Source organism: Haliotis rufescens, unplaced genomic scaffold (assembly GCF_023055435.1).
Source record: "Haliotis rufescens isolate VD_foot unplaced genomic scaffold, xgHalRufe1.0.p SCAF_6, whole genome shotgun sequence".
NCBI lineage: Eukaryota > Metazoa > Mollusca > Gastropoda > Lepetellida > Haliotidae > Haliotis > Haliotis rufescens.
Window position 1 is genome coordinate 43,967,951 of NW_025964334.1, and position 23,351 is coordinate 43,991,301.

Sequence of the window (23,351 nt, forward strand, 5' to 3'; positions counted from 1 at the left end):
ACGTGAGGTTGGACCTACATGGCAGGTAATCTGACTATAGTTTCACCCCTTCTATTGAAAAAAGGGACGGGAGGCGAGGATCTGACACCAGCAGCATCAGAGGGTAAGTACACCCTTGATTACTCTGCTTATTTGGTGTAGGATGGATAAGAAGCACCTTAAATGTCATCTATCTCCATTAACCGGAGGTGACGTCATGACTGGAAGTGATAGAGAAACCAGAAGTGACGTCAGCACCAGAAATAGCTGAAACCATGAAATGACATCTTTGGGGGTAGAAATAGACCTAAAGAGACGTCATTACACTAAAGAGGAAGTGACGGCATAACCGGAAGTGACATAATCGCCTGTATTATAGGTCACTAATCCATGTTTATTGTGGTCAAAATCAGCAAATATAATGGTAAAGCTAGTGACAATATCACATATGTGACTGATTATTGACATAGTTTTTGATTTTCAAGTCCTCAAGGGGAATTTCATAGGAAATTATCTCAGTAGGATTAGAATCAGTACATTTTGGTTTCCAGAAGAAGTTTAAGGAGAAGTTTCGTAAAAATTATCGTACAACAGTTATTATTGATTATAATTCTAAGAATACTACCTCTATTACATATGAATTACTCCTTCCCACCTCCCCAATTCATCTACCTCTAGTAGGAGATGAGGGAAAAAAGTGATATGGCTGCCATTTTGACGTCACGGCGTGGGTAGTTACTAGACTACTTGGCGACAACTAATTGTGTGTAATTGACAGTGAAGAAGACATCTATTGAAAGTCTGAAAATTTTAGTTAGTGTGATTGGAGCCAAAATACAGGATTTATGGCAAAGATGCAATAGAGGTAGTATTCTTAGAATTATTAACAATGATAACTATTGTTTGATATTGGATTTTTCGTTTATTGTAAGAACAATATTATTTATATAGGTTTAATGTAAAGGTAGGTCAAAACATCTAGTTTATATACATTGATACATGTGACATATTCAGATACTGTTGTTAGAAATATTGGTGTTTCAAATTAGGCCTCATCCAAAACACTAAAGTAATGTCGGAAATGCTAGAAAACTGCTTTTCTGGCTTCATTTTATAAATACGAGTCATAGGACTGTAAAAAGAGCATATATCAAAATAACGCAAATTGCTCTAATCTAGCCTGTCCTACCTGACACTGTGATTACCCTTAAAATGTACTTTTACAGGTAGAATGATGATCAACTTAGAAAATATCCGTTTGTTGTCATGCCTGTGTAAAATGGCCTATAACCCGAGGTAATAGGGGCAGAAATTAAGGATATGTACTGCATTATATTTGCGTGGAAACATTATGGACAAGTTAAGAGCTATGAAATGGGATGAGTATTGGAAGGTTGCAGTATTGGAATCCAGAAGTATTTGTTGTTCTACAGATGATTTCTTTAGACAGCATTTATCTCCGCTGATGAGGTATATGAAACTGTACTTTTGAATGTTGTGTTATGTCTTGCCACAAACCCTTTACACTTAGCCAAGATGGGCACAACAGGGTTGAGCTAACAATGTCTGACTGGTGTCCATAAGACAATGTGGCCGTGTTGTGCCACCAGCACATATGTCCTGTACTTTACAGGGTTTTTATTCAGCCAAATTTTCTCCATGAGTTGAACGTTCGTTTCATATGGTCTGAAGTCGCCTTCAGACTACTCATGGTTTGGCTGACAGTATCTGATTCCCGGCGTTATATTAACTGGCGTTGTCCATGACAATGACACTGACGTTGTTTAAAATGCGCAATAGCTGAAGTTCCAACCAGTCTATGAACACATCACCTCCTATAATTTCCTTATGAAAATCACCAGTTTTCTTTTTCGCCTCAAAAACTAGCACACATCCATCAATAAGCCCCATATCATGGGTTGCAGCGTGCAAAACAATGACACAATTACCTTTACCTGATGGTCAATGGGTGCTTTGCCATCTGCCGATAGCCACATATAGTCAGTGGAATGATTCATTAAGCTAAATTATCTTGATGCACTGACTGTGATAGATATGAAAGGTTCGGAGATAATGTGACCTCATAGACAGGATGGAATATTTTTCCCTGAAAAGTGCTCGGTCATCGCCACGAGCAGTGTATCGAAATCCCATCTCTTGGAGGGCAATAGTTAGTGCAGTTAACATTTATTGTATCTTCAGTTCCTCCTAAATTCTACTACCAGTAAGGGTTACCTTGTGCTCATAAAGCTTGTACACTATACGCCTAATCACCCTGTATCAAAGCTGTCTAATATCCTTTTTACGTCCCAGTTTTATTTTTGAAACCACCCCTATATTTATCATATCCTTGATGGTATGAATTGAAAACCATATAGCTTGGGCAGTTCGGTAATACACCATATCTAAATTAATAAATGTTTTCCCTCTATCACTCTTAAGTGTAAAGAACTTGTATACATTTCCAAATACAGACTCCATATCGTGTACCATGGTTTTGGCTGTGCAAGTGTGATGTAACATGTATCATGGGAGCAATGTCAACAAAACAAAAGCAGCATTATTTTGTCATTGTAGAAGATGCATATCTAGAATTTTCTCAAAATGATTTTTGTGTGTGGATTAGATCTTTATGAAGACTACATTATTATCATTGTAATGGAGTCACGTGCGCATATTTCTATAGGCCGTTTCAGACTGCCATCACTGGACTTAGAATAAATGTAAACTTCCTGTTTTTGTATGAAGTTGTCTCCTGTAAACTTGTCAATGGGACTCCTTGTGACTGAAATACTTCAAACCACAGGTAGTTACTCGGTATTTCAAAAACAACAATCTGTGAAAAATTACCTCCTTTTTTAAGAGGCAAAAAGCAGTTTTCTAGCATTTCCGATAGTACTTTAGCTGAAAAATCTGTCTAATAATTGAAATATTAAAAATGTGATCTGATTATTGTGTGGTATAAATGTTGAATGCAAATGACCAAAACAAAACAAATATGTCACCCAAATATCTATGTCATTTCTGGATTGAACGAAAAGAATTTTGTTGCTTATATACTGATCAACAAAAGTTCCTGTGACATTGAATAAGATTAAATGGAAGTTATGTTTTTTACCAAATCTGAAACAATTTCGGTTTGCAACAGATAAAAGACTCCTGTAAGTGTTCAAATGGTTTAATTTGCCATACTGACCTCAGAAATGCGTGATTTCATAAAAAACATGAACATGCCAAAATGTCAATTTTCAAATCAATAGCGTGTGTGTCCACCTCTGGTTGCGATGCAAGCAACATATCTTCTTCTCATGGAATGGACCAGGCGTCGCACAAAGTCCTGTGGGAAATCTGTCCATATCTGCTAGAGCATGTTTCGAAGATCCTGGAGTGTCAGTGTAACACATGGTTGACGTCAAAGGCGGATCCATCTCATCCCACATGTGCTCGATTGGTGAGAGATCAGGGGAGTGAGCCGTTCAGGGCATGACATTCACATTGTTTTGTTGAAGAGAATCCTGAGCAAGTCGAGCAATATGAGGCCAGGCATTGTCAGGTAATGCCTGGGCCATGACGACGCAAAAACGGTAGAACAACAGGGCCGATGATCTCGTCGTGGTAGCGATGTCCATTGAGATTTCCCACTACCACTATCAAACAGGTCCTCCGTCTTGCTGTAATCCCACCCCATACCATAATGCTGCCGCCCCCGAACCGATCTTCTTCCATGACACAATTATTGACGTAATGTTCACCTCGACGTCGGTACACTCGAATCCGTCCATCGCTGTGGCTGAGGTGAAAAGGAATAGAACTTGTCCCCACTGCTTGGCCGTCCAGCGTAGACGCTGTCTGCACCACTGTAGACGTGCTTGATGGTGGTTTCCTGTCAAAATGGGACGTCTGGCGAGTCTTCTGGCGACAATCTTCTTGCAGTCACTGTTGCTGGCTGGAATCGATTTCGTAGATGTGTTATTCGAATCCATTTATCTTGTTGATTTAGGTTACGGCGTGGCCTGCCACTCTGAGGATGGTCTCTGACTGCATTCGTCTGTTGCCAACCTTGCCATAAACACCAAATGGTGTTTCTGTGGACGTTAAATTGTCTTGCAACATCATCGATCCTGCTTAAAGCATACCAATGGCTCGCAGACGCTCATTTTCGGACAGGCGTGGCATTTCGTAATGTTGAATAATTGCATAATTTTGGAACCCCATTAACGCATTTTTTTATACCCATTTTTGGGTAGTGAAATGCACAGGGCTTGCATAAAAGTCAACTTTTACATGGAATGCATGCTTTTCTGTAGCAGTTGTGTTTTTGTGACTTGATTCCATACATGTAGTACAATATTGAAAACCAAACTTTATTTGTTTGAAAAATACACTCAAATATTGGTGTCAAAGGAACTTTTGTTGTTGAGTATGCTTATGTAACTAACAAATCAATATCATATTTATGTATCGTTACTGTTACATTTACCAAATCTGTTGTGCTTCTGTTCTCCGGGAAGTACACACCTCACTACAATTTGACCACAAATGCATCGAATGCGTCACATGTACACATGATCATGTGCTTTACTATTTAAGCACAACCCTAAATAAGCTCCGCCCACTGTGGTTGATGCAGAGGCTCAAACACGATCGATTCAATTTATTATGATAAAAATACAGAAAATTTATTATCTTATATCGAGATATGGAGCCATTTGTGGTATCTAAGGTTTGTCATTCAAGTTGATACAAAGTTTGACAGTCTTTGGTGATCTTGTTTACATACGGTTCTCAAAAAGCTTCCCTCACACTCGGTTGTGTTTACATTGTCAGTTACTGTTCGAAACTGAAACACCGCCACCTTGCGGGCTATTTATAGTCAGGGTGGGGCTTTAAGTCTCAGCTTCATTGAGCCAGGAGTTTCTGGGGCAAATATCTTTGAATATGGCACTCAGCCAAGTCATGACATATGCTCACTTGACTGTTAGTCAGGTGAACTAAATATCTCGGAGCATTATGTTGGGAACTTTCAAGACTGTAGCATTTACTAAGGTTTCTGTAACATTTTGCAACACTTTGAAAGAACCACAGCGATAACATACCTCCAATACTTGTGGAATTACTTCATGGAACTCGTCAACAATTTTGTTGGAAGCCCTCAGTTGAAGGACGTAGTCATTGTGAGCATTGTACATTTCTTTCTTGGCTGCTTCTCTCCCTTGCACACTGGTACAGCCACTGAATGTCTCGTATGTGTCGTAGTAGCCACGCTCCGCCTGGAACACAAAGGGCAGCCGCTTTACATTAAAGTTGTGTTCAACATAATGTTCACAAAATATATGGCTTTAAAATTATAAATGACTGATGTTCAGAGCGGTACAACTCATTTTGATGTTCATCAATTTTTTATGTGACCATATTTCAGTAAAACCCCGGCTGAGCTACTTCACATTCATAGGCAGAGTGGCACAAGTCTCCCTGCGTATCAGTCGCAGGATACTGCCACTATACAATCCTTCCTGATTACAAATGCTGAAATACTCGCAATAGACAGCAGAGACTTTTGACTTTTTGACAGCCCTTTGGCAAACTCTCATGTCACACAAAAAGTGTATGCCAGTGTTAGCCAGGAGATATATTACCCTCTGATAGGTATATCAATTCATTCTCAAATCTTAATACACCTGATCTACATTCAAATTGGCCAAGAACAGTGCCACCAGACCACAGTGCCCAAAACACTGCCTTCTTCACCCCCTGCATCTGAAATACAGCCCACTTTGGCATGGTTATTGTCTGTGGCCAGCTGTATATGTCAGGCAAGTAATTATAACCTGGCGATCCAACCTTCCACCCAACTGACATACCAGATAGATATGACTGCAGTGCACGTATAAGGCAGAAGATTTGTTAAATTTGCTTGTCTGTTACCATTGGATAGCTTCTTGTATGAGGATGGTGTGTCATTCAAAACTGCAACAGATGACGCTAGACAAGCCATGTCTACACCTGTAAAACACCTGGCACTGCATCCACTCAGTGTAGGAGACTGACGATCAGCTTTCCATGGTTTCATTAGAATGTGCATCCTAAAGCACCCTGACCAAGTCCATTGTCTTCGGAGGAGGCAGTTAGGAGGGCAGCATGCAGATTTGGGGCAAGGCATGGTCAGTTTATGATTACCATTTTCATCATAAAATGGCAAGAACCCCAACAAGACCCTGGGGTATCATCATTGGTGATCTCAGGTTGAAATTTATGACACCAGCTAAGTGGGGTCTATCTCAGTGGGGTCAAGGTACATGTATTGTCACATTATAACATTATCTTTCGTGGCCAGGACATTAGCACCCACCACAATGTTAAACCTAATTCAGAGTATTTTTTCATTCACCAACTTTGTGGACTTCAGAACTTCTTGCAGAGATTTGTAGTTCTTGTAACATGTCAGTCAAAGTCTCCATGGCCACTGTTTCTCCCGCCAGTGTGCTACTCCAGCATGAAGGAGATACTCTGCTATCTTCTCCTGCAAGGAATACCCGGTAATATAAATCCTCCTTGAGTGACCCCATTTGCTCGGTATCCTTCTTTGTTCCAATAAAGTTTCAGTCTGATGTTTCACTCCTCGTCCCTGAAGCTTCACCAAAAATTCTTTTGAGTGCTGGTTTCAGTGAGGAAAACTTTCTATCACTGGCAGCTGTCAAGACTAATCTATCCTTCTGTGTTAAATTGGCGTCGTCCAATAACTTGAATGCTAATACTGTGTCCCGCAAAATCATATATTTCTTGCATTTAACCCCGGTCTTTTCTATTGAATGATGAATTCTTTCATGCAAATGCTTTCTGAATTTTTTTAACCATTTGTAAGCAGAACACACTAAATCTATGGCATCTTGTTCATTGAAAGCTTTCAGCCATTCTAACATTCTATCTTTGTTGCTAACTATGGTGAAATCCATCAGGCAAGAGAGTTAACTGACTTTAAAAGTCCAGTTTCCACCCTTGCAGAACTAGAAGTTTATGGAAGAGTTGTGGAAAACACCTGACGCAAGAACCCTCCCATGACACAAGCAAATTGGGAATATCACTGATTTATGAATATGTTGCTTGTGTTTGGATAATCACAAACCATTTTGGACGATGTGGAATGGACTGGTGGGGATTGAATGGAGTGCTCTGAAACTTGTGTGTTTTGTGTTAATTTTCAACATCAGGGTGTGTTATACATGGAGTTTGGGATTTGTCATGTGTGCTGTATTACTTTGCTTAGCTGGTGTTTCTTGTCACCTGAGATGGGCCTGCTTCATTTCTGCACCCCGTCATTTCTTGTGTGTCACCACTTCTCGGCCTAGAATGCACGGAGAAGGTCGGCCAACTCAGAAACCAGAATAGTAATTCGGTCTACAGATATTTTCTCGTTTCCAGTGACCAGTCGGTAAAACAGGTAGGTAAGTTTTTTTCGTTTTAAAATTCAAGTTTCTTTCCTTACCTCTTTATGTTTTATGGTTTTTTAAAATCTTGGATTTTTTTCCCGATACAATAGTGAATCGGGTTTTAGTTTTGGATTGATCAGAAGCATTCACTTTGATCTATGTCGGCAGCCACTTTGTTTTCATTCACATATTGTCTTGGTGCTATATTGCTGTCATTTCCGAAAACAATGCATCAATGTCAATTTCACTCAATAAATCAATTTCGTTCATCTCAGTAATTTTACAGAATTCATTTTCTTCACTTGCGTTATTAGCATTGATAGATAGCCATTCCATATCCAAATCACTGTAAGGACAATCCATTTTGTTTCATCTAGCAGCTAGATGACATTAAACACCAGAACCAAAGCATTTTTTTTTTTTTAGTCAGATGAAATGTTACAAGACCAGGCAAAAATACTAAATTAATAATATTGCTGATAAATGCAGGGATTAAAAAGAAATTAGGAAAAAGGTTGATTGTAGACACCGATCGAGAATTCAGGGAAACACCGGAAAGTAGTTCCGGCAAAAATTTACAGAATCGGTTTTACAAAAAAAAATTCTGTCTGATCACGGGTGTGTGAACTCCAAATACCAGATCATGTGACTACCCATTCAGCCAATCAGCATGAAAGAAACCGTGTAAACTTTAGAGTATGAAATAATATAGTTATGCAGGTTGTGTATAATTTTGAGCACAGGGCGGGACCAAAAGTAATTCCAAACAAGGTAAACCAACCACCAAGAATGTTGTGGATAGCCCTTTACTAGAGCTGGTAGCTGGCACCACAATGGTGACGCCAATATGCACATTGCCTGATTTTCAGTGGGGGGCCCATTTATCCATCCTGCAGATCTTCAGCAGGTGGATGCTGTAGATAGCCTTAACTCTTGTCTGCGCAGGGTCCAGTAGAGAGAGTGGTTAGCTGGTCTGTTCAGGGTCCTGTAGAGAGAGTGGTCAGCTGGTCTGTTCAGGGTTCAGTAGAGAATATGGTTAGCTGGTCTGTTCAAGGTCCAGTCGAGAGAGTGGTTAGCTGGTCTGTTCAGGGTCCAGTAGAGAGAGTGGTTAGCTGGTCTGTTCAGGGTCCTGTAGAGAGAGTGGTTAGCTGGTCTGTTCAGGGTTCAGTCGAGAGAGTGGTTAGCTGGTCTGTTCAGGGTCCAGTAGAGAGAGTGGTTAGCTGGTCTGTTCAGGGTTCAGTAGAGAATATGGTTAGCTGGTCTGTTCAAGGTCCAGTCGAGAGAGTGGTTAGCTGGTCTGTTCAGGGTTCAGTACAGAGAGTGGTTAGCTGGTCTGTTCAGGGTTCAGTAGAGAGAGTGGTTAGCTGGTCTGTTCAGGGTCCAGTAGAGAGAGTGGTCAGCTGGTGTGTTCAGGGTTTAGTAGAGAGAGTGGTTAGCTGGTCTGTTCAGTGTCCAGTAGAGAGTGGTTAGCTGGTCTGTTCAGTGTCCAGTAGAGAGAGTGGTTAGCTGGTCTGGTCAGGGTTCAGTACAGAGAGTGGTTAGCTAGTCTGTTCAGGGTTCAGTAGAGAGAGTGGTTAGCTGATCTGTTCAGGGTTCAGTACAGAGAGTGGTTAGCTGGTCTGTTCAGGGTTCAGTAGAGAGAGTGGTTAGCTGGTGTGTTCAGGGTTCAGTAGAGAGAGTGGTTAGCTGGTCTGTTCAGGGTTCAGTAGAGAGAGTGGTTAGCTGGTCTGTTCAGGGTCTAGTAGAGAGATTGGTTAGCTGGTCTGTTCAGGGTTCAGTAGAGAGAGTGGTTAGCTGGTCTGTTCAGGGTCCAGTAGAGAGAGTGGTTAGCTGGTCTGTTCAGGGTCCAGTAGAGAGAGTGGTTAGCTGATCTGTTCAGGGTTCAGTAGAGAGTGTGGTTAGCTAGTCTGTTCAGGGTTCAGTAGAGAGAGTGGTTAGCTAGTCTGTTCAGGGTTCAGTAGAGAGAGTGGTTAGCTGGTGTGTTCAGGGTCCTGTAGAGAGAGTGGTTAGCTGGTCTGTTCAGGGTTCAGTAGAGAATATGGTTAGCTGGTCTGCGCAGGGTCCAGTAGAGAGAGTGGTTAGCTGGTCTGTTCAGGGTCCTGTAGAGAGAGTGGTTAGCTGGTCTGTTCAGGGTTCAGTAGAGAATATGGTTAGCTGGTCTGTTCAAGGTCCAGTCGAGAGAGTGGTTAGCTGGTCTGTTCAGGGTCCAGTAGAGAGAGTGGTTAGCTGGTCTGTTCAGGGTCCTGTAGAGAGAGTGGTTAGCTGGTCTGTTCAGGGTTCAGTAGAGAATATGGTTAGCTGGTCTGTTCAAGGTCCAGTAGAGAGAGTGGTTAGCTGGTGAGTTCAGGGTCCAGTAGAGAGAGTGGTTAGCTGGTGAGTTCAGGGTTCAGTAGAGAGAGTGGTTAGCTAGTGAGTTCAGGGTTCAGTAGAGAGAGTGGTTAGCTGGTGAGTTCAGGGTTCAGTAGAGAGAGTGGTTAGCTAGTCTGTTCAGGGTTCAGTAGAGAGAGTGGTTAGCTGGTCTGTTCAGGGTTCAGTAGAGAGAGTGGTTAGCTGATCTGTTCAGGGTTCAGTAGAGAGAGTGGTTAGCTGGTGAGTTCAGGGTCCAGTAGAGAGAGTGGTTAGCTGGTCTGTTCAGGGTTCAGTAGAGAGAGTGGTTAGCTAGTGAGTTCAGGGTTCAGTAGAGAGAGCGTTAGCTGGTCTGTTCAGTGTCCAGTAGAGAGTGGTTAGCTGGTCTGTTCAGTGACCAGTAGAGAGAGTGGTTAGCTGGTCTGTTCAGTGACCAGTAGAGAGAGTGGTTAGCTGGTCTGTTCAGGGTCAAGTAGAGAGAGTGGTTAGCTGGTCTGTTCAGGGTTCAGTAGAGAGAGTGGTTAGCTGGTGAGTTCAGGGTCCAGTAGAGAGAGTGGTTAGCTTGTCTGTTCAGGGTTCAGTACAGAGAGTGGTTAGCTTGTCTGTTCAGGGTTCAGTAGAGAGAGTGGTTAGCTGATCTGTTCAGGGTTCAGTAGAGAGAGTGGTTAGCTGGTGAGTTCAGGGTTCAGTAGAGAGAGTGGTTAGCTGGTGAGTGCAGGGTTCAGTAGAGAGAGTGGTTAGCTGATCTGTTCAGGGTTCAGTAGAGAGAGTGGTTAGCTGATCTGTTCAGGGTTCAGTAGAGAGAGTGGTTAGCTGGTGAGTTCAGGGTTCAGTAGAGAGAGTGGTTAGCTAGTCTGTTCAGGGTTCAGTAGAGAGAGTGGTTAGCTAGTCTGTTCAGGGTTCAGTAGAGAGAGTGGTTAGCTTGTCTGTTCAGGGTTCAGTAGAGAGAGTGGTTAGCTGATCTGTTCAGGGTTCAGTAGAGAGAGTGGTTAGCTGGTGAGTTCAGGGTTCAGTAGAGAGAGTGGTTAGCTAGTCTGTTCAGGGTTCAGTAGAGAGAGTGGTTAGCTAGTCTGTTCAGGGTTCAGTAGAGAGAGTGGTTAGCTAGTCTGTTCAGGGTCCAGTAGAGAGAGTGGTTAGCTGGTCTGTTCAGTGACCAGTAGAGAGAGTGGTTAGCTGGTCTGTTCAGGGTTCAGTAGAGAGAGTGGTTAGCTGGTGAGTTCAGGGTTCAGTAGAGAGAGTGGTTAGCTAGTCTGTTCAGGGTTCAGTAGAGAGAGTGGTTAGCTAGTCTGTTCAGGGTTCAGTAGAGAGAGTGGTTAGCTGGTGAGTTCAGGGTTCAGTAGAGAGAGTGGTTAGCTAGTGAGTTCAGGGTTCAGTAGAGAGAATGGTTAGCTAGTCTGTTCAGTGACCAGTAGAGAGAGTGGTTAGCTAGTCTGTTCAGGGTCCAGTAGAGAGAGTGGTTAGCTGGTCTGTTCAGTGACCAGTAGAGAGAGTGGTTAGCTGGTCTGTTCAGGGTCCAGTAGAGAGAGTGGTTAGCTAGTCTGTTCAGTGACCAGTAGAGAGAGTGGTTAGCTGGTGAGTTCAGTGTCCAGTTGAGAGAGTGGTTAGCTGGTCTGTTCAGGGTTCAGTAGAGAGAGTGGTTAGCTAGTCTGTTCAGGGTTCAGTAGAGAGAGTGGTTAGCTGGTGAGTTCAGGGTTAAGTAGAGAGAGTGGTTAGCTTGTCTGTTCAGTGTCCAGTAGAGAGAATGGTTAGCTAGTCTGTTCAAGGTCCAGTCGAGAGAGTGGTTAGCTGGTCTGTTCAGGGTCCAGTAGAGAGATTGGTTAGCTGGTCTGTTCAGGGTTCAGTAGAGAGAGTGGTTAGCTGGTCTGTTCAGGGTCCAGTAGAGAGAGTGGTTAGCTGGTCTGTTCAGGGTTCAGTAGAGAGAGCGTTAGCTGGTCTGCTCAGGGTCCAAACTGCACTATTCTAACACCGTGGGAGTTATCTCCCTTTACATATGGTGCCTGCCTTGTCCATCTAAAACTTGACCTTGGCTATCATTCATTTGATGTTTATTTCAACGGTGATTTATGTCTCATCAGTAATCTGCCAACTATACAAATTCAATACATTCCTATCAAAACCACAGTTTTGTCAATAATATTTTACAAATAAGTCTAAATCTCCAAGATGACCAACAAAATATCTCTTTGGACAATGCAAACAACAGCTGATAAAGCTGACAATCATATGTCAATGTCTAATCTATATGTATTTCATTATTTGTTCTTGTTCAATCTACTGTATATATAACATGAAGTCCTTCTATAGTTTCAGTGATAACATAAAGGAGATGTAGTTTCAATGTTTAAATGATAAGGACCATAACTTGTCATTCTACACAACACTTGTGCCATTAGGGGGCACAGATAATCCACAGTGGTTCTGCGTAGTAGTTGCGTACAAAGGTTCTGTGGAGTTCCTGTGTAGCTATGAGGATTTTACAAAATTCTGTGAAGGCTCCATGGAAACTTAAAATAAATAAAAGTAAGTAAATAAAGTAAATGACTTTTGCATCGTAGTGTACCTAAGCAAATTTGTTAGCAAAAATATATAATCAGTGTGACCTTACACATTGACAATAAGATGTATCTGTAACAAAAGGTTGCGTACTTTGAAAATGTGGAAAATGATTTCAAGTTTCCAAATGAAGATGTGTGGATACTCTTTCAGATATAGAGAGAAATCAACATACTGAATAATCAAACAAGAGTCATCAGAAGATGACAAATTCCCCCGGCTCCCACAAATTTGAAAGAACAATGAATATCAAGTAGTTTTGGAGTTATGGTCAAATACGGATAATGACAAAAAATAGGGGACAATAATGTATAATGATAAAAACTAGAAATGCAAGGCCAATGTGTGTGACGTCGCTATCAGAGCTCAAGGCAGAGTGAAGAGCAGTAAAATCTCCACCCATGCATCAGCAGCAGCAGCTTCTGCAAGTTCACCATAATCATGTGAAAACATAGGATCAAGTTTATTTCAGAAAAAGAACTGATCGACAGTCCTTGAACCTGTAAGATATATTTATGTTGTATTTTTAACACAGTATTAAAGATCAGTGTTTGAAATTACTGCCTGCCCGACCTCCCGGGATAGGCAATTTTTATCAGGGACTTGTATGTTTTCATTGTTCTTCCATCAGGTAGGTCTTTTTTCTTGGCATCCAAATGTTATAACCACAAAATATACATAGTGAAAAACATATGTGTTACAGAATTACATTTATGGTTCAAATAATTTTAAATATCTGTTGTAAGGGCTGCAACTAAAATAACACAATATTGGAATATATTATTTCTGATAAAATAATAATTTCAGATACAATTTCCTTGTGACCATTTGATCGAATTATTATTTAGGTATATCTTTGGGTTGTTTTTACCTGAATCACCGGAAGATTGGGAGAAAACCAAGCCCCTCACAGCGATAGCTCATTTGTTGAACTCTTTATACTATACCAGAGACCATATAATAATATAATCTATTAAATTGTCTCTGACTATACCGAGTAACGAAGGTGTCATGCTCTGGGAAGGAGCTTGGGAGAAAACGCTTGTAAGCTGATTGCTATTTACAGCTTAGTTTACGAAAAAATACACATGGTAATCTTAATCTCTGCATAAACAATGCATTGGAGAGCGGGAAATACAATTTTAATGGTAAATCATCATATCTAGTGATGTTTCATCTCAATTTTAAAGATAAGTTTAGTTATACGTGTTCGTTCACATGAATTTACTGAAGGTTTATCATTAAGATTTTGCCGACTCTGAGGCTTTGACTGAGAATGTAAGCCGAAGGCAGAGGGATATTGGGGAAGGCTTACATCCTCAGTCAAGCCAGAGGAGGAGGTTATTATCAAACTTATATAATTAAATTTTCCTTGTGTTCGTTGAAATTCCTGCATTCTGATTAGCTGAATTGGTCACGTGTTATTGCATTCATTTCCCAATGAATGTAAACAATTAAGCCATGCGCACCGAAACGGACTACTTTTATTACTACGAAATGTTGGGGAATCCTAATATTACAGTCGAGGGAATTCCCTTTCTGCTCAGGTGTATCGCCATGCACAGGGCATTTAGAGAAGTTCATGCATATTCCTTGTCCATACAACCCTTTGAGACTGAAGGCCGAGAAGGAATGAAACAGCAAACGTGCAGGCTCCCTCGCCTTTTTTTGTCCCGCTCGCCTCGGTTCCACAACTTTCATGTCTTCGGATTTCATTTCTAACTAGCATTTTTCCAACTGGGTCTTCCTGTTCTCAGGGAACTAATGTTTGAATCTGGCGGTAACTGACTATGTCATTTGAAACAGCCAACTTCTCCCGGACATACTAGTATTTGTTCCGGCTCGTTTACAGTCTGACTGTTGCAGTTCTTCTTGCCTCTTGCCTTGATTGACAGGTCCCATGAACTTTGTTTTAATCCTACTCTCCGTTGATTGGCTACTGACTTTGTGGGCGTGTCAAGTTATGTGTATAAATTAAACAATGGAATGTTTATCAATCTCGTCATTTTTGTCTGCTTACATATAAACAACTGTTAAACTATATGTTTTAGTTGTTGAATTTAATTATAAGCATTGATTATGTATTTCTTTTGGTTCATTGAGGTATGAATCGAAAAACCGATGTGCATACTTTTGTAAGAATGCGCTACATTTCCTTCCAAATGTCTGGGTTTTTCTGGTCTATGAATACATTCGCAGTTTATCAACATGTTAAAGAACCTACTCACACCGAAGTGTTACGTCACAACAGGTTTATAAAGATATATGTGGCCCAAATTACAGTCCTTGTACTGATGAATGTCCAGCATTTGTAACACTGGAATGTCTTGAGTGAGGCAAGTGCTTCATTCTTGCCCTCCAGGAATAAGATACTGGCAGAAATGTCTGTGTTTTCCGCAGAAGTTGATAGATGCAAGTCATGTTATAGAAGGGAGTCCTCAAATCGTCTTCGTCCTGCACTTCTATAGGTACAGCCCGCCTTGTTGAGGCTACTACCTTGAATATTGTGGATGCATCTTGAATAATGTAGCAATTTTCTGGAAGTGATGACAACTGTAAACATGTCAAGCTCCCCACAGCAGAGCTCTCTGCACCAGGAAGGCAATAAAGGTATCAAGCATTGGGGTTGAGTTTGGAACATAAACAACCAAGGGAGGTCACTCTATGTCACAAGCAGCTGTTGGAATATTACCACAGGCAAACCGAACACTTGCCATTTCATGAAAGCGCCACAATAATTACCAGAAATAAAGCGACAATATTATACTGCCACATAACAAGTTGTTAACTTCTTTGCATTTTGAGCAACTAGCCATCAGAAGAAAAAGACAGACCATTCCTTGAGATGGGATTATCAAAAGTCTGCAAGGTTTTGTGTAAATATGAGGACCTGAATTGTTTCCAGTACTATTTTGCACTATGATGTAGTATTTATGTTTGTATTCCTGAATATGAAAGAAACTATGTTATAAATTGAAGAAAAGAAATGTTTAAGCTTTGAAAACTAAACAACTTCATGATTCAATATTTATCATGAAAGATGAATTCACTGTTTCAAGTGATTTGTTATTTACATATACCATACACTATGATAAATGTATGTGGACAGATGATTATTGTATTCAAATAACGGTCTTTTATTACTGGGATTGAGAAATGGGGTTGATCTGAATGGGATCTCACTATGACACCTGGCATGATGTGGCCAAACAATGATTGTTAACCTAAGTGTCACATATGGCCAAATAATGGTTGTTAACCTCAGTGTCTCTTATGATCAAACATATATTACATGTTAATTAATTTCTTCAACCTTAACAAACAGAGAATTAGGATATACCCCTGTGGCCATAGTTTGATAAAAAAAATAATATGATTACTGAGATTGATTTGGATCCCATTTCTGTGTTTCATAGCTTGATATTTAATCATGTCAATAGACCCATAATAATAAAAATAAACATTTGATTTATCTGAGGCTGTAAATGAAACCTCATTTTGCCATTGCATATGGTTATTTTATACTATCGACTATCAGATGTAAACTGATAAAGAAGATAAAGTCATGAATATCCACGCCCGCCCCCTGCCCTATTAAATATGTGCATAAATCAAACAATGTATATGTCATATTACTCATTCTACCATAAAGCTTTGTGAGAACAATTGACATTATGACAAATGACTAAACTGCAAAATTAAACTCTCAATTGAACCTTGATATTGAGAAAGGTCTCCAGCAACTGGCACCAAGGGATAAGGTCGACTATCTACGTCACCAGATTTGTGACATTCTTGCCCAAACCGAGTCACAAACCCCAAACCTCACCAGAGCCGGGAGAAAAGCCATAAAAGAACTAGGAGAGGACAAGACCATCAAGATCGCCCCTGCGGACAAGACCACAGTTATCATGGACACTGGCCACTTCCATGACATTGTCAACACCATCCTCAAAGACACCACCAACTACTCCATGATCTAGAAGGACCGAAACTCCTACGCCAACATAAAGCCCACCTCAAACAACTTTAAGACAACTTTGAAATTAGCCAAGTTCTCCACAATCAACCACCTCATGCCAGAGCCACCATCAAAATCCACAAGAACCCTCCCAAAGCCTGTGTACTTGTGTGTTCCTGAGACACTGTCTGTTACAACACTGCCCAACAGCCTTGCCTGACAACGGTATAAGGATCTATACTGAAATGTTGCCTTTACAGTTAATAACTAAGTTGTTATAACTTTGTCATTTGAACCTTAGTTAAACTTGTCAACAAATCTAAAAGAACACCTCAAAAGCAAAACCCACCAGCTCAGTACTTGCCTGAAACAAAGAAATGAGAACCATTTTATGAGTTATGCTCTGGAAATGATCCTTACCCTCGCTTGAAGTCCAACTTATTGCCATGGAAACACAAAAACACAACAACAAAATCCTAAATAACACAAGGCACCAGTTCAGTGTATGCCTAATGTGCATAAAAAGTTGAGTGAGTGAGTTGGGTTTAACACCGCTTTTAACAGTATTCCAGTTTTATCACAGCGTGTCAGCTTAATGTGGGAGGAAAGACGTTTACCACTTCGGTGAAACCCACGAGCATGGGTATGGTGCTGACAAACCTAGAAACATAATCTTGGCGAACCGGGATTCGAACCCACAATTATAGGTTTCTGACGTGCACAAGGGACATAAAAAGTTGTATGAAGAAATATTGAATGGTTTATGAGGGATGCTACTTAAGTATACAGCAAAAATGTATACACATTATCTTTGCAATGATGAATGAAGCTCAGTTCATATACTCAAAACAGCAACAACCCATATTTTTCAGGGAACTAAATTCCATACAATACTACTCTTATTCTTGTCATCCATGTTTCATGGTGTATTTGTTGTCATTCACTTGATGCTTAGTTTATGACTTTATTACAGGCATAATCATTGTATAATAGTATAATAAGAACCACTTTCACCCCTGTTTCTGAGGGTGTCAAGGACATATGCCAATCAGTGGTTCACATTTGGCATTTCTCGTCGTCGGGGGTAATTATTCAATCTAAGATTGTGTTATAAATTCAGGTTTGATGTGGTGAATGTAATGCACAGGGGAGCACTCCAAGAGAGGAATGATCAGTTGTGTTAGAAGAAGAAAATCAATCAAATGATTTACCGATAATGTGTAAATGATTAATCACTGTTATCTTGAACAGTTGATTTGTCAAAAGTAATTTGTTTATATATGTAGGTTTACTCAAGCAGACCCAATACACACATATCTGGGCATGAAGTGCAGATGTAAAAACAACATAATTTTGTTCAAAGGATTTAGCCAATAATATGTTGATTAATTGCCTAATATTATCGAACTCAATGGATTTTTTTATAGAGCCGTTGACATCATGAACACTGTTGTCAAGTGTGCTATCTCAGCTGACCAATGAGACATGACACCTATGTGAAACACCTGAAACAAACTTACATGATCAGCTGAGAAATTAATGTGAGTCTTAATATCCCGAAACACTATATATAATTCTTACGAAACTACTACCTCTATAACATCTTTGCCATAAATCCTGTATTTTGGCTTCAGTCACACAAACTAAATTTTTTAGATTTTCAACAGACGTCCTCTTCAGGATTTATGGCAAAGATGTAATAGAGGTAGTATTCCTAGAATTTTTAACAATGATAACTATTTTTCAATTTTAAAATATTAGATTTGTTACAAAAACACCTGACATCCAACAAGTTTCTCTGTACAGCTTCTGATGTATGGGATATAGTTCCTTAATGTGGATATTGACAGATACAAGCCTTGAACATGGTAACTGCCTAATATTATATATACTTAACCACAAAAGAAACGTCACCCCAAGTAACATTGCATAAAAAGTTGTCATTTAGATATCTGGGTAATTTTTGTCAAAGTTTCTAAAATTTAACATTACCTTGTTTGGAAAAAATAAATTTGATGATAAAAAAACAAAGCAGATGACAATAAATCCGATCACCCAAACGCATTACATCAATGGCCATGGTAACCGTGAGTGAGTTTCGTGCAAACTGAAATGCACATGCGTTCCCCCATTTCTTGCCCTATAAAAATCCACCTAGACTGGATAACATTCATTCGTTATTAAATTGCTACCACGTGCCAAGATTGACAAGAAATCAGCGACACCAAGCCCTTGGACGATTGCAAGCTGGATAAACTGCTCGGCAAGTAGCCAATACATTTCAAGTCCACGTACGGACCATATACAGGCTCCAGCAACAGTACCAGACCACCAAGACTACAGATGACCGACCACGTAGTGGAAAACCAAGGGTCTCCACCCGACGTCAGGATCATCAGAGTGTGCGACAGCATCTTCAAGATTGCTTTGTTACTGCTGCGGAAACTGCTTGACAAACCATGGGGATACACCAGCGACACATTGGTGCCGATACCATGCGTCGACGATTGACGAGCAGACACCTCCACTGTCACAGGCCACACCGAGGACCCATTCTGACACCACGTCATCTCCGTGACCATCTTCAGTGGGCAACACAGCACCAGCATTGGCGCCACCAGCAGTGGAGAAGCATCCTCTTCTCAGACGAGAGCCGTTACTGTATCTCAACAGCAGATGGCAGCGAGAGAGTTGTGGGGAACGTTATTCGGATGCTTGTGTTGTTGATAGAGACTCGTGGAGTGGTCCGAGCATCATGGTGTGGGGTGGAATTGGTCTTGCACAGAGGGTCAGCCCTGTGGTCTTCCGGAACATCGGTCCAGGGAGAGGCAATGGTGTCACAGCAGCTCGGTACATTGATCAAGTCTTGAGACCACACGCCATACCTCATTTGGTATGTCGCCACAACCATGATTTTCAGCATGATAATGCCCATGCCCACACTGCCCTCAGTTCCGATTAAATCCCATTGAGCACCTGTGGGACGAGATTCAAAGACGGCTCTATGACATCTGACCAAGGCGGACAACTGCAGCTGAACTGCATAAGGCGTTCCTCAGTATGGCTCAAGTGCCTATGGCCTTCATCAACGGCCTCATCCATTTCATGTATCAATGTTGCACGGCAGTCATCAATACATATGGCGGAAACAAGAGATACTGACTTGTGAGGCCATTTTCTCAGAGACTGGTGCTGTGTTTCACTTTAAGAACATTTGACACTTTAATTTCAACCTTGATGATCAGTTTTAGCCAAGTTTCATCTTTTTAATATGTCCTCAAAGTATGTTTACAGTGTTTGGACAAATAAGGTTTCTCATATATCTATCGATGGTGATGTTTCTTTTGCAGTTCAGTATATATCATTTTTGTCAGTTGTAACTGACCAATGAAGATCCGGGGTAGAATAGGTCTTCAGCAACCCATGCTTGCCGTAAAAGGAGACTATGTTTGTCTTAAAAGGCGACTAATGGGATTGATGACTTGGTGGATGCATGTCATCGATCCCAATTTTGTGGATCGATGCTCATGATATTAATCACTGTATTGTCTGGTCCAGACTCAATTATTTACAGACCTCCGTCATACAGATGGAATATTGCTGAGTGCGACGTTAAACAACAAACCCACCAAACCAACCAGTTGTAATTACTTTTGTTTTCATTCATTTGCTGCAGCATTAAATAGAATCATTCTAGTTACTTCATTTTATCATTGGGAAATTCTGCCTTGCAAGACGGACAACAGTGAGTCATGCTTTTCACAAGCCTTTTCGTTTGTAGATGTGTATATGTCACAGTACATGCGTCATATGTGATTTACTTAGGCAGTTAATAAAATGCCTAAATATTTCAGTCTTTTCACACATTGACTGAAAAATCTATCCGTTTATTTAACAGACTGACTAAAAATTATGAAGAAGTTCAAGGGGGTTTAAAAACATCACATTAGACTAATTATACTGGGATTAGAAGCCAAAAAGAGTGATGAAATTAAACATAAAAGTGTTTGGAATTTGATACCATAATAAAATAAATGGACATATTTTTATATTTGTAAATTCACTAAAATATTGAGGCATTTGATAAATTGACTAACATATACACACACTATGATAAGCAATGTTCAGGTCAAAATCATTAGTTTGTGTTACAAGTCAAAGTCAACGAAAATTGCAGAATACCAGGCAAGTGACTTATCCAAACGTCCTAACCATGACAGATGTGACCCCCAAAGATGCCTACATTTCATTATTAATTCCAAGACAAAACTGTAATTAATTTTTGTTGATGAACAACATATACTATCAATAAAACGACAAGTGTGCTTATGGTAGGCTCAGCATAGGTCACAAATCAGTTGAGATTTCAGGGATACCATCCAGGTATCCACGAGGAAAAAACAATGGCAACATCCCGTCTCCAAGAATTGTCAGAGATCAGAGCCTTTTTAAGAACCCCAGAGTCTCATGTGGTCAAACTAACAATATTCAGTAACCTCAGTGGTCAAATTAACAATATTCATTAACGTTGGTGTCTCATGTGGTCAGACTAATAATGCTTCAGAACTTGTGTGTTTCATGTGGTCAAACTAGCAATATTCATTAACGTCGGTGTCTCATGTGGTCAGACTGGTAATGCTTAAGAACTTCAGTGTTTCATGTGGTCTAACTAGCAATATTCAGTAACGTCGGTGTCTCATGTGGTCAAACTAGCAATATTCAGTAACGTCGGTGTCTCATGTGGTCAGACTAATAATGCTTAAGAATTTCAATGTTTCATGTGGTCAAACTAACAATATTCAGTAACGTTGGTGTTTCATGTGGTTGAAATAACAATATTCAGTAATGTCGGGGTCTCATGTGGTCAGACTTATAATGCTTAAGAACTTCAGTGTTTCATGTGGTCGAAATAACAATATTCAGTAATGTCGGTGTCTCATGTGGTCAGACTAATAATGCTTAAGAACTCCAGTGTTTCATGTGGTCAAACTAGCAATATTCATTAACGTCGGTGTCTCATGTGGTCAGACTAATAATGCTTAAGAACTCCAGTGTTTCATGTGGTCAAACTAGCAATATTCAGTAACTTTGGTGTTTCATATGGTCGAAATAACAATATTCAGTAATGTCGGTGTCTCATGTGGTCAGGCTTATAATGCTTAAGAACTTCAGTGTTTCATGTGGTCAAACTAGCAATATTCAGTAACATCGGTGTCTCATGTGGTCAGATTAATAATGCTTAAGAACTCCAGTGTTTCATGTGGTCAAACTTACAATATTCAGTAATTTTGGTGTTTCATATGGTCGAAATAACAATATTCAGAAACGTCGGTGTCTCATGTGGTCAGACTAGTAATGCTTAAGAACTCCAGTGTTTCATGTGGTCAAACTAACAATATTCAGTAACGTCTGTGTCTAATGTGGTCAGACTAAAAATGCTTAAGAACTTCAGTGTTTCATGTGGTCAAACTAACAATATTCAGTAACATCGGTGTCTTATGTGGTCAGACTAATAATGCTTAAGAACTTCAGTGTTTCATGTGGTCAAACTAACAATATTCAGTAACGTCGGTGTCTCATGTGGTCAGACTAATAATGCTTAAGAACTTCAGTGTTTCATGTGGTCAAACTTACAATATTCAGTAACTTTGGTGTTTCATATGGTCGAAATAACAATATTCATTTACGTTGGTGTCTAATGTGGTCAGACTAATAATGCTTAAGAACTTCAGTGTTTCATGTTGTCAAACTAGCAATATTCACTAACGTCGGTGTCACATGTGGTCAGACTAATAATGCTTAAGAACTTCAGTGTTTCATGTGGTCAAACTAACAATATTCATTAACGTTGGTGTCTCATGTGGTCAGACTTATAATGCTTAAGAACTTCAGTGTTTCATGTGGTCAAACTAGCAATATTCATTAACGTCGGTGTCTCATGTGGTCAGACTGGTAATGCTTAAGAACTTCAGTGTTTCATGTGGTCTAACTGACAATATTCAGTAACGTCGGTGTCTAATGTGGTCAGACTAATAATGCTTAAGAACTCCAGTGTTTCATGTGGTCAAACTTACAATATTCAGTAACGTCCGTGTTTCATATGGTCGAAATAACAATATTCAGTAACGTCGGTGTCTCATGTGGTCAGACTTATAATGCTTAAGAACTTCAGTGTTTCATGTGGTCAAACTAACAATATTCAGTAACATCGGTGTCTTATGTGGTCAGACTTATAATGCTTAAGAACTCCAGTGTTTCATGTGGTCAAACTTACAATATTCAGTAACTTTGGTGTTTCATATGGTCGAAATAACAATATTCATTTACGTTGGTGTCTTATGTGGTCAGACTAATAATGCTTAAGAACTTCAGTGTTTCATGTTGTCAAACTAGCAATATTCACTAACGTCGGTGTCTCATGTGGTCAGACTAATAATGCTTAAGAACTTCAGTGTTTCATGTGGTCAAACTAAAAATATTCATTAACGTTGGTGTCTCATGTGGTCAGACTAATAATGCTTAAGAACTTCAGTGTTTCATGTGGTCAAACTAGCAATATTCATTAACGTCGGTGTCTCATGTGGTCAGACTGGTAATGCTTAAGAACTTCAGTGTTTCATGTGGTCTAACTGACAATATTCAGTAACGTCGATGTCTCATGTGATCGAAATAACAATATTCAGTTATGTCGGTGTCTCATGTGGTCAGACTACTAATGCTTAAGAACTCCAATGATTCATGTGGTCAAACTAGCAATATTCAGTAATGTCCGTGTTTCATATGGTCGAAATAACAATATTCAGTAACGTCGGTGTCTCATGTGGTCAGACTTATAATGCTTAAGAACTTCAGTGTTTCATGTGGTCAAACTAACAATATTCAGTAACATCGGTGTCTCATGTGGTCAGACTAATAATGCTTAAGAACTTCAGTGTTTCATGTGGTCAAACTAACAATATTCAGTAACGTCGGTGTCTCATGTGGTCAGACTAATAATGCTTAAGAACTTCAGTGTTTCATGTGGTCAAACTTACAATATTCAGTAACGTCCGTGTTTCATATGGTCGAAATAACAATATTCAGTA

At 40.0% G+C, this 23,351-nt stretch overlaps 1 protein-coding gene across 4 annotated transcripts in view; it reads right to left on the reverse strand.

Annotated features, from left to right (window-relative positions):
• Positions 1–23,351, reverse strand: part of LOC124114609 (spectrin alpha chain, non-erythrocytic 1-like) — a 456,322-nt gene that overhangs the window by 244,771 nt on the left and 188,200 nt on the right. For all 4 annotated transcript variants that reach the window (XM_048385836.1, XM_048385837.1, XM_048385833.1 and 1 more), the window contains exon 6: positions 5,076–5,249. In XM_048385836.1, the coding sequence (XP_048241793.1) occupies positions 5,076–5,249 (174 nt within the window). The remainder of the gene's footprint in view (positions 1–5,075; positions 5,250–23,351) is intronic.